Genomic DNA, 12520 nt, shown 5'->3' with positions numbered 1-12520 from the left:
GTGTTTCTCTGCTGAAATTCAGTGTGGTTCCGACAACAGTTTTATGTTGTACATTTATGTTAATGTAAAATCCTTAATATGTTTTATGTGTGTGGGTGGGTGGGCGCCAGAGGGAGTGTTCGCCCAGGGCGCCAAACAGGCTAGGACCGCCACTGCCTCCACGCACACATTCACACACATTCACACACTGGTGATGGCAGCTACATTGTAGCCACAGCCACCCTGGGGAGCACTGACAGAGGCGAGGCTGCCGGACACTGGCGCCACCGGGCCCTCTGACCACCACAACGGGTAACGGGTGAAGTGTCCTTCCCAAGGACACAACGACCGAGACTGCCGGAGCCAGGGCTCGAACCAGCAACCTTCTGATTACAAGACGAACTCGCTACTCTTGATTGCCCAGCATTTAAATAAACAAAATGGTCTAAATACAAACTTCATATAAGGTTAGCTTTTAGGATCACATCTTAATGCCAATAGGACAATGAAGTGTTTTACAATTATCTTCTATAATTGTTGCTGGCAACAGGAAAACAAACAACTCAAAATAAACAAACAAATAACACTCATTAATATACTTGAATAAAGACCACTGATCAGTGGTCATGACAATTTGCTTATAAATGAGCAAGGAACTGACCTCTTCTATACAGACAGAATAATCGCACAGGAAAGTTATTAGTTATTATTGATATGAAAACAACACTTTTAAAATTAAAAAAAGTATTGGCCAAGACAACATTGGTTTGGAAAAAGTTTGAAAGAGAAGAGCAATAGCAGTAACACACTGCCCAAGCAAATGGAAATGTATACTTTCAGACACAGATACTCATCCCAATTTCCCTTTTACACATTTGCTGCATCAATATTAGTCAAATGCTTCAAGATGCTTCAAGATGGCGCCGAGTATGGCAGCCTCGTCGCGAGCTCCCCCAAGCAACGGCTTTCTTCTGTGTTTAATTTTACTTTTCCTTTATTTTTTCACGAGCAGCACTTGTCTCCTTGTGTACGACCGACAAACCTTACTGGACATAAAAGACGGTCTTTCTTATAACTTTCCGGAGTTCAAGTTTTGCAACACGGACGCTCCGTTTGCAGACCCCCCATTCATCTCACCTGAGACGCCTTTGTTCTCTGGTCCTGGAGGCCGCAAACGCCGACGCAGAGGGAGAAGATCTGGCGTTCTGGTTCGACTGAGACGGCGCACTTACAGACCACCGTTACCCAGTTTATTACTGGCTAATGTGCAGTCTCTGGAGAACAAGCTGTGCGAGCTTCGGGCACGGATCTCATTCCAGCGAGAGATGCGGGACTGCTGCGTGATCTGCCTCACAGAAACCTGGCTATCGGACAAAGTACCGGACTCCGCAATACAACTGCCGGGGTTCTCTGTGCACCGCGCAGACAGGTCACAGGATCTTACTGGGAAAAGCAGAGGCGGTGGTGTGTGTTTCATGATCAACAACAGCTGGTGTGATTATGCGAACGTGCACCCGGTCAAATCCTTCTGCTCACCGGACCTGGAGTACCTGATGATTAAGTGCCGGCCATTCTGGCTACCGAGGGAATTTACAGCAGTGATCATTACGGCTGTTTACATTCCCCCACAAGCCGACACTGACCGTGCACTCAGGGAACTGTACAGCGCGATCAGCAGCGAGGAAACTGCACACCCAGAGGCAGCGTTTATCACAGCCGGAGACTTTAATAAGGGAAGCCTGAAGAAAGTCTCACCAAAACTCCATCAACACATCCTTTTTAACACACGTGGAAACCGGCTACTCGACCACTGTTACACCTCTTTCCGGGATGCGTACAAAGCCCTCCCCCGCGCCCCATTCGGCCAATCAAATCACTGCTCCATCCTGCTCCTGCCCGCCTACAGGCAGAAGCTGAAACAGGAAGCTCCAACCCGGAGGGCGGTGCACTGTTGGACGGACCAATCGGAGTCTGCGCTGCGGGACTGTTTTGATCACGCGGACTGGGAAATGTTTCACGTGGCCGCCAGAGACATTGATGAATACACAGACTCAGTCTGTGGATTTATCAGGAAATGCGTGGAAGATGTCGTCCCATCCAGAACAGTCAAATCCTTCCCAAATCAAAAACCCTGGATTAACGGGGATGTTCGCGCGGCACTGGCGGCACGGAGCACCGCCTTTGCCTCCGCGAACACATCGGACTACAAACACGCACATTACCAACTCCGGAAGACGATCAAAGCAGCCAAACGTGAGTACAGGGACAGGGTGGAACAACAGTTTGACAACCCTCGGAGTATGTGGCAGGGACTCAACACGATCACAGACTTTAGAGGGAAAACCAGCACACCACAGACCACGGCCTCTCTGTGAGGATCTAAACGTATTCTACGCTAGATTCGACACAGCGAACACCATGAGACCGGACAGTGTGCGCACCGCGGATGACGTCAGTGCGCACACTGTGTCTGAGGAGGATGTGCGGAAGTGCTTCAGGAAGGTGAACGCACGCAAATTTACTGGTCCGGACGGGATTCCCGGCCGCGTCCTCAGGTCATGCGCGGCTCAGCTGGCTGGAGTGTTCACGCACATCTTCAACCTTTCCCTCTCTCTGTCTGTAGTCCCAGCCTGCTTCAAAATGGCCACCATCGTCCCTGTACCCAAATCCTCCACCATCTCCTCATTGAACGACTGGCGACCTGTAGCCCTGACCCCCATCGTGAGCAAATGCTTCGAGAAGCTGGTCAGGGACTTCATCTGCTCTGCACTACCCGACTCACTGGACCCTCTACAGTTTGCATACTGCCACAACAGGTCCACTGATGATGCCATAGCCCTGACACTACACACTGCCCTGTCACACCTGGAGAAGAGAGACACGTATGTGAGGATGCTGTTTGTAGATTACAGCTCAGCATTCAATACCATCGTTCCCTCGAAGCTGGACAGGAAACTGCAGGATCTAGGACTGAGCAGCTCCCTCTGCAGCTGGATCCTTAGCTTCCTGTCTGACAGACGCCAGGTGGTCAGACTGGGCAGCATCACCTCATCCCCCATCACACTGAACACTGGTGCTCCACAGGGGTGTGTACTGAGCCCTCTCCTGTACTCACTCTACACCTACGACTGCACAGCCACTAACAGCTCCAACATCATTGTGAAGTTTGCAGACGACACTACAGTGGTGGGTCTTATCACCAACGGTGATGAGACGGCTTACAGGGAGGAGGTCAGCGCCCTGACCCACTGGTGTCAAGACAACCACCCTCAACGTCGCAAAGACAAAGGAGTTGATAGTGGACTTCCGGAGGTGCAGAGAAGTACACACCCCCATCACCATCAACGGCGCTGCTGTGGAGAGAGTGAGCAGCTTCCGGTTCCTTGGCGTACATCTGGCTGAGGATCTTACGTGGTCAGTACACACAAACAAAACAGTGAAGAAGGCGCAGCAGCGCCTCTTCTTTCTCAGGAGACTGAAAAGATTCGGCATGAGCCCCCGCATCCTCAGGACCTTCTATCACTGTGCCATTGAGAGCATCCTCACTGGATGCATCACCACCTGGTATGGCAACAGCACCGCCTACAACCGCAAAGCTCTCCAGCGAGTAGTGCGGTGCTCTGAACGGATAATTGGAGGTGAGCTTCCCTCCCTCCAAGACATCTACAGGAAGCGGTGCCTGAGGAAAGCGGGGAGGATCATCAAGGACTCCAGTCACCCCAGCCATAAACTGTTCAGACTGCTTCCATCAGGAAGGAGGTTCTGCAGCATCCGGTCCCGTACCAGCAGACTGAGAGACAGCTTCTTCCATCAGGCCATCAGACTGCTGAACACGTCATAGACACCTCAGCTTCACTACTGGAACTTTAACATTATGCACTACACACTGTATATAAATGCCACTTGTTTTGCACATGTCAACTCTGTATATTTTATATATTTATTATTGTTTACTCTATTTAATTTGTAAAATATGTGTACACACACACACACACACACACACACACACACACACACACACACGTAGGAAAATATTTAGTATACACATCCAGAAATGCATACACTATTATATATTGTACATATATTTATTAGTTTCAGATGTAGCCATTCTTGTATTTTGCTTGTTTACATTATTGTATTTTGCACAACTCTGTTGCTTGTGAAGCTCGCACACAAGAATTTCACTCACATGTGCTGTACCAATGTACCTGCACATGTGATGTGACAATAAAAGTGATTTGATTTGATTTGATTTGAGAAATGAGAAGGCTGCTACTAGATTTTAATTTCAACATTGAAAAAAAAATAGGATATAATCAGATTAGATGTAGATATTTAGTAAAGGTGATCACAAGGGAATCCCACCGACTAAAAAGGTATCAGTGCTTGCTGTACATACCTGTGGGTGCAGCAGCAGGAGCTCAGGGACTGGGGAGCCAGGAGAAGCAACAGGGGATGCTCTGCTGCAGAATCAGTTGGTTCTATCAATACAGTATTAAATGTTAACAGGTTACAACAACTCTTTCAAAATGCTGCTGTCATGACCAATTTAGCCACATGAGGCTGAAGTAAGGACTACTGCTCTAATGACTCGTAACAACCCAACAAATTGATCCAGTTTCCAAGAACTGGTCCATAAATTGTTTATTTGCATGTTTAATAATCCATCAATGCTGCAGTCAAGCCCGAGCAAAATGAAGCTACTCCAAGGTGCTCTGAACTTAGCAAGATGACTGACAGCCGTCAACAAGAAACACCCTCCCCTTACTCACCCAGTCTCCCTGCTGACACACCAGCGACCGAGTGAACACATGTCCTGCTCGTTCAACACTTCCCACATGACTTGCACAACAACCATAAATCCAGGAATAGACACGCAACAACACACACCACAAAGTGTTTATGGTTGCTACAGCAGCTACAAAGTCTTTCTGTGGCATCAAAAATTAATGTCACTGCCTTTGTTTTAGATTTTAAGTTCAGTGAAACAATAATTTGTTCATTTGTTTTCTTCTAAACATATTTATGAAAAGGTTTCCTGCAAAAGACAACTACATGTAACTGACATGTAGTTTTATACTCCACCATTAGGTGGCAGTCTCTGCTATATTTTGGGGGGCACTGTGTAAGTTCCACCAAATTCACAGCAATACTGGTAACAATGATAATTAATGATAACAATAATTATATAAAAACATCTACCTAAGGAGCTAAACTGGCATTCAAGCAGTGGAATAAATGAACACACACATTATTATGACTAACACAAGACTCGAGTGCTCGGGTGCAGACGTGTATATGACTGATACTTTCAGCCAATTTAACAAAAAGAAAGAAATGAATCAGGATTTGTGGAAGTAATCAATGACAAAAGACAGAGTTGATGGAGGTGAATGTGTGAAGATCATGTCACTGAATCCTAAGGAGGAGGAGATCCTCAACATGTGAAGCTGTCAGTATTTCTCAGGTTCCTTTGTTTCTCATGAGTGAATATTCTCTGTGTTCATTTCTTCTGAAGAAAAGTTTTGTACAAGAAAATCTACAGCTGATCAAAAGAGTAGAAAAAAGCAGTGAAAATGTTTCTTAGGCCTCAAACTAGACTGTAACTGTAAACTCATTATATTAACGATGATACTTTGAAAGGTACAGTTTGAAACTGCAGTACAATCAAAGAAAAAGACAGCAAATGTGTATTTTTATTCATGCCTCCAGCTTTATTAGAAAGTAGAAAAAGATGTTTGTTTTTTTTGGTTTTCAAGCAACAGTAATGCAAAATGAAGAAAAGATGATTTTTTTTGTGTCTTTTTCAACAAACCTGTCCACAAGCCTCATCTTCAGTTTCAGTTGGTTGTATATGTTTGACAGTCTGAATAATCTCTGTTTCATATTACAATCGTGGGTTTTGTGTGCACATAAAAATTGCTTCTCCCTGGTTTTACTGCAGCCGCACTCATCTGCACCAACCAGGAGCACTCATGTCTGGGAGTTCTTTGAATTATTTGGAAAAATGATGATTAAACACAACCATGTTTCTGTCTGGTTTGTGTGGTGAAAGATGGTAAAATTTCAAACAGTGTTTCCAATTTATTTTTACAGGAGGACTAAAATGTGGAGGGAGGTCAGTCCATCTTATCTGCCATAAGATCATGTGGTGGACTAGCCAAGTGCAGAATCTATAAAAAAAAAGTATATTAAGCTGGCAGAAACTAAATTATCATAAACTGTAAGAGGAACAATGAAATGGATAAAGGTCTACAGAGACAACACTGACAGATGTAACATCAAATCATGCTGTGGTTTCACACATTTAGAATAACTTCATCGTGGTTTTGATCCAGTACAGCTGTCCCTCTGAGACAAACGAGTAGACTCCAGGTTTTTTAATGACACCACAATCCTCTCCAAAAGAAGTGACTCCAACCAGCGCTCCATCACACAACAGCGGCCCTCCTGAATCCCCCTGCAGCAAGAACAAACACATGACAGTGTTTCAGGTGTTGAGCTGAATGAACATTTACTTCAAACAAGTAAAAATACATGTATTCTTCATACGTACCTGACAGGTATCAGCGACGTTTGTACCATCTGAACCAGCACATATCATGTCATCAGTGATAACAGGGTCGTGGTCGTAATAATCACAAGAGTTGCACGTCTGTCTGTCGACCACAGTCACATTGACAGACATGAGGACATCTGATGGTCGTTTTGTTTCGGTTACTCCCCATCCGGCCACCAGACACGTGCTGCCAGCTGCCGGGTCTCTCACAGTGTTGCCAACCTCGAGCCACTTCACTGCCCTGGTTTTCCTCACCGGTTCTTTAAGCTGAAAAAAAGTTAAAAAGAATCTCAGATATTGGTGATGAATCTCTCTACATTAACTACATTAAATAAACAGATATTTGCTAAAGAGTTGTAGCACCACTCATTTATTTCTAATATTTTGCTTGGAAAATATGAAGTATGTGCAGTGCTGAGTTGAAACATGTCTATAAAGACATGGAAATACATTTTATATTTTAAAAAATGAAACTAAGTTTTAGTTAAGTGAGCAACACCTGAGTTGGCTGTAGGAGGTACAGCAGGTTATCTACTAATCGGATGGTTTGGTGTGTGATCCCTGGTCTCTCCAGTCTGCATGTCAGAAATCCTTTGGCAAGATACTGAACCCCACGATGCGCTCTGATGCTACGTTAGAGTGTGAGTGTGTGTCAATGTTAGATAGAAAGCACTTAAGCACAGAAAGATGTGTTCGGGTGAATAAGCCATGTTGTGTAACGCTCTGAGTGCTCAGGTAGAGTAGAAAGGTGCTAAATAAGAAGCAGTGCATTTACGATTTACATTATTTGTATCAGACTCTGATAGGGATGGGTATTGATAAGATTTTCACCATTCCGATTCTATTTTCGATTCTGTTTAACGAATTATGCACTCCATACTGTACAGTAATGCCGCTGTTTTGCACATATTCAACTCTGTATATTTTTATATTTTATTTTATTTTATTTTTTTTTACTATTTAATTTGTAAAAATGTGTATATATACACACACACACACACACACACACACACACACACGTAGGAAAATATTTAGTATACACATCCAGAAATGCATACACTATTATATATTGTACATATATTTATTAGTTTCAGGTTGGCCATTCTTGTATTTTGCTCGTTTGTGTTGTTGTGTTTGCACATCTCTGTTGCTTGTGGGGCTCGCACACAAGAATTTCACTCGCATGTGCTGTGCCAGTGTGCCTGCACATGTGATGTGACAATAAAAGTGATTTGATTTGATTTGATTTGAAACAGAAGTGTGACGGTCGAGAGTTTACTCCAGTGTCCTGTTATATTTTAGATAGCAAGGAGCAGACGGCCGAGTTTATTAAAGTCCACCGAGACAGCGGTGACGCAGATCTGAAGGCTAGACCGTTCCGTTTCACAGCCTCGCACTTCCGGCCTTCTCGGTCTTCAAAGGACCCGGCCCACGTAGACCGCGAAGGCCGGGTCCTCCGAAGGATGCAGCCGGCATTTTGGAACACAGCTTCTGTCTGTCTCTCTCATCATGGTCACCTAAATGCACAGTAATGGCAGGTTTGTAATAAGGCAGATCGCGCTAACATAATATGCACTGTTAGTTGATTATTTACCTGCCGCATTACCGCTGCTGCTGGGTTGAGATTCACGAGTCCGGAGCGGAATTAAAAACACGACATTCATTTAAGGTCATCGTGTGTTTTATGAGCAAATGCTTTTGCATATTCGTAGTGTTTCCTCCCTTAAATGAAGTATCTACTTTGCAAGTATTGCACGTTGCCCTGTTGTCATCCGTTCTCGTAAAGTATGACCAAACTTTTGAGCGTTTGAGCCGCCATGTTTCCTGCCAGGTAAATGACGCTCCGCAACGTGGTGACGTCATTCGGGGCGACTGGAATCGATAAGGGAATCGTTTGCAAAAATGACAAACAATTCCAAGGAATTGAAACAGTGGGAACCGGTTCTCAACAAGAACCAGTTTTCGATACCCATCCCTAGACCCTGATATATCACCTTACCTTCAGCAACATGAGGTCATCGTCTAACTTTGCACAACAGTAGTCAGGATGAGGAAAACTTTTCTCAACGACTCTTTGATGCTTGGAACTTTCGTTTTTCGTTCTGGAGTGGGCTCCCAGGATCACCCAGTAACTCCTGTAAAAGAAAAAACACAATCTGGTGATGAAGGTTTACATATTTAAAAGGTTAACAGGTCAGCGGCTTCTAAAACAGTCATCATAGTTCTTTATTATTGTGTATTACTACATATGGCTGGGTTATAGCTGTTACTGAGCTTTGGGTGAATCTGCGTTATTTTTTCTTCCAGCTGAATGAAGAAATTAAAATGTACAGAAAATGTTTTAGATGAAGAAATGTATCAAATGTTTGATGTGTATGTAGCTGTGGCTTCTGTGTTATTTTAAATGAGTGCAACACTTATATTTTGCTTGTTATTCCATCTTAAATAAAACTTTCTAGAACACCTCTGTACAGATATTGTGCTTACAAGAGAGGGAAAAATCAGCTTTAAATATTCTATATTCATCCTCTCCATTCAATGTAATTAGCTTTGCATGTATAATTATAGCAGTGTGTATTATTCGCTTTCTCTAACGAAGAGGCCAGCCACCGTTTACAGAAAGCACATTCCTGCTGCTGTGGCCCTGATCTCTTTCTTTCAGTAACTACCCAGAGCTCGTGACCACAGGTGAGGGCAGTGACCTCTGGGTAGTTACTGAAGGAATAATAGTCTGTTGAAAATAAATACTGCATTATTTTTAAAATTGAGGAAAATAGGACCTCAGATTCTTACCCAGTGCAGTGAGCAGCTGTCAGCACCCACTGTGGATGGATTAATGTCCCTCCACACCAAGAATTAGTCACAGTTCTAAGATAGGCCATGTAAGGCAGTGAGTGTGGCTCGACTTCTTTCCCATTAATAATCTCAGAACCACGACCTGAAACAGAAACAAAACATCAGGACACATAAATCAGCAGATGATCAAGTGAAGAACAGATGAGTGAAACAAACACCTGAAGGATATCAGCAGTGTGACTTTGCATTACCCTTATTTACATGAAGATTAAAATTACCAATCGTTAAATTAAATTAGAGTGGAAAACGTTACTCACCTGGCTGGATGATGAAGAGGAGCACACATGAGATGAGGAGACTGAAATTCTTCAGGCAGGACATTTCTTCTTCTTCTCTCTTTGATCAGACGCTGAATGCACTGAAACCCACTGTGATGCTCAGCTTTATGTGCTGAGCTGAGGGGGCGTGGTCTGAAAATGGATGAGTAAGATAAGCTGACACACCCATCCAAACCCGTCAAGAATTTAGAACAAAAGAAGTCCGCTTAAAAAAATAAAAGAGCATTTGTGGAAGTAAATGATGACAAAAGACAAAATGTCCTAATGTTTACAAAGGACAGTTTTTGATATGGTTTCACCAAAGTTTGCAAAACGATATCGTTGACAGTCTTTCCCAAATTGTTCCCACTTTTTTTCTTTGCCTAACTTGAGACAGTTGCTGTCTTGTTTGCTTCACTGGTTTCTTAAGCTCAGAAACAGCTAAAAAGAAGGAAACATGTTGTTAATGTGAGCAGTAGCTGCAGCGATGTACTGAAACGTACAAATCATCAAACAAATATTAATATTTGACACAGATAACATGAATATATAAATGTCTTGTTATAGCAATGGTTCAGGGCAATAACCATTAAAACATTGGAAAGCCTGTTTATTTCCCCTTAAATGGCGCCACATTTGTAAGGAAAGTTCATTTGTGGGTTGAGCAGCAGAATATTTGGCTTGTGCCAATGAAAAACTTGTCAAATCTTCTCTGCCAATGCCGGACAGCTTATTCTGCTACCGGCTCTGGTTTTGAGCCTGTGGTTTGCATCCTGCAACAGTTTGTGTCCGCTTTAAGCATGCCACGTTTCACTAATGGGCCAGTAGCGGTTTTTGATAGCGGTTTTTGGGCGACACGGGCGGTTGCCCGGGGCGGCATCACGGGCATTGGCAAAAAAAAAAAAAAAAAAATAGCTCGTACTCATACCGACATCAGCCAGCGCATATTGGGAATGTCGCAGGCACCGATTGGTTTTCTATCGCCCATTTGCTGGGAGTAAGGGCGCCCTCCGTTTGCGAGCTGCGCCTGCTGCTTGGGGAGGGGGAGGGGCCGGCTGCTTCCAAATAGAGCACATTTCATTCATAATGTTGTAAATACAAGCCCATCATGTATTCCTGATTTGAATCCTGGGTTGTGTGAAATCCCAGAAATAAACCTTAGACAAAGTGAATCTGTGAACTAAGGTGTAGGTGTGTTAGGTTATGTTGTGGTGATCCTCGAGTTGGGGGATTTGTGTTCATACAAATCCCAGAGGGAGTGTTCACCCAGGGCGGCAAACAGGCTAGGACCGCCAATGAATGTCACAGTGGTGTTCTATAAAAACCAAGTTGCAGCATTATTTGGAGTGAGCCTTAGTGCCACCTCCAAACTGAAGGCCAGGTTCTAGATAACAGGACATGTAGGACTGGGAAGTGGGCGTCCCAGAAACATGGGACCACAAAGCATACATTTCATGCACAGCATTTCTAGGCAAAGCCAAGACAGTGGTAGCCTCAGAATCTCATCTCGTGGTGGCTGACAGGGCAGTGAAAATTTCAGGTTTTTATTGTTAATAGTTTTTGAGACATTCAAATTCAAACATTGCCTCCGATTGTCACGGCTGCGGCAGCAGTCGTGCGGGGAAGTGAAGGAGGACCCAAGTTGCAGACAGCAGCGGTGATGCAAGTGAGTTTTTTTACAGTGAACGATAAATAACAAAAGCAAGGGCAAAACTGAACTGGGGAAAACTACTAACAAACAAAACCTGAAACGATAACTCACAGAATCACTCGCAGGGGAAACATAAGGAGGGAAGGGAAGAGATGAAGAGCAGGGAATGGAGCAGAATGAGGCGCAGAGATGACCAAATAATACAGATGAACCGACAAGGAACACAGGCAGGCACACACTATAAATACACACAAGGTAACGAGGGAATGACACACCAGAGGGGAACACAGCTGAACCCAATTACACACAACGAGACACAAACCTTCAAAGCCAGAATGACCCTTGATCAACACTTTCATTTTTTGAACACTTTCATTTTCTTTCAGTGTTTTTAAAAAGCATTTTTTTTTTCTTTCTGCCTGTCCCGTTTGGATCTTTTGCATCAGAATTATTGTCTAAAGGTGAAGAAAGATGCCCAACGGATTTACTTTACCAAATTGACCATCCCAGCCTTGGGTCTATTTGATTCACCTTTTATTGTTTATTTTATTTATTTTTTATTTTCACTTGCTGAATACGGGACAGACTTGAATGAGGAAAAGAAAAGGGAGAAAGGAAGAGGGGGAAAAACAGCGGAGAAGAGGAGCGAATCATTTAATTTGTAATTCAAGTGTGCACTGGCAGTCATTTAATTGACAATCACATGCAGTTTCCATATTTACAGATGGAAGATGAAATCCCACAAAAGCTTTTCCATATCAACTCTGTAAAACGTCTTCAGTCGAATTCTGCATATTTAAAATATTCATAATACAAAACTGAAATGAAAATAATTTACATTTTGCACTTGAGAAGAAAAGTGTAAACCTGTTATGTCAGAATCATAAAAAGCAAGTAAACACTGAGGTGCACAGCTTCATATGCTGAGCTGAAGAAATGCAGTCTGAGCAAAATGGACTCATCCACACAAAACCTTCACAGCCGATGGGTGAAACTGAGCTTTAATATCTAACACACACATGCACACACATACAACGGCTGCACTACATGTCTGCACCCGGTGATGGGCTGGTACAGTCTGGATACAGACTTATAGGCTATCATCTCCCAGCCCATGCAGGAGACTCTGACAGCACTGAGCAGCTCCTTCAGTGGCCACGATGTGGGACGGAGGGATTCGGCGGGTCTTTCCTTCTAACTGCTGTCAGACTCCACAAC

The 12520-nt window shown here is 43.7% G+C and overlaps 1 protein-coding gene across 1 annotated transcript; it reads right to left on the bottom strand.

Moving 5' to 3' along the window:
- Positions 1–6145: 6145 nt before the first annotated feature.
- On the bottom strand, positions 6146–9729 carry LOC309719153 (granzyme K-like). The gene is made up of 5 exons (XM_082555070.1): positions 9652–9729; positions 9332–9476; positions 8538–8673; positions 6536–6805; positions 6146–6439 (listed from the first exon to the last, which is right to left on the bottom strand). The coding sequence occupies exons 1-5, from the start codon at positions 9713–9715 to the stop codon at positions 6287–6289; spliced, it is 768 nt and encodes a 255-aa protein (XP_082411196.1). The 5' UTR covers positions 9716–9729; the 3' UTR covers positions 6146–6286.
- Between the last annotated feature and the right edge of the window lie 2791 nt (positions 9730–12520).

This window comes from Aulonocara stuartgranti, assembly GCF_965226115.1.
Source record: "Aulonocara stuartgranti genome assembly, chromosome: 12".
In the NCBI taxonomy this organism is placed as follows: domain Eukaryota; kingdom Metazoa; phylum Chordata; class Actinopteri; order Cichliformes; family Cichlidae; genus Aulonocara; species Aulonocara stuartgranti.
This window is presented reverse-complemented; position numbering and strand designations above follow the sequence as displayed.

Coding starts and splice junctions, on each gene's coding strand:
- LOC309719153 (XM_082555070.1), bottom strand. CDS start 9,715: ATGTCCTGCCTGAAGAATTTCAGTCTCCTCATCTCATGTGTGCTCCTC. Junction 9,477..9,651: donor CCTCTTCATCATCCAGCCAG/GTGAGTAACGTT, acceptor TTTCTGTTTCAG/GTCGTGGTTCTGAGATTATT. Junction 8,674..9,331: donor ACAGCTGCTCACTGCACTGG/GTAAGAATCTGA, acceptor TTTCTTTTACAG/GAGTTACTGGGTGATCCTGG.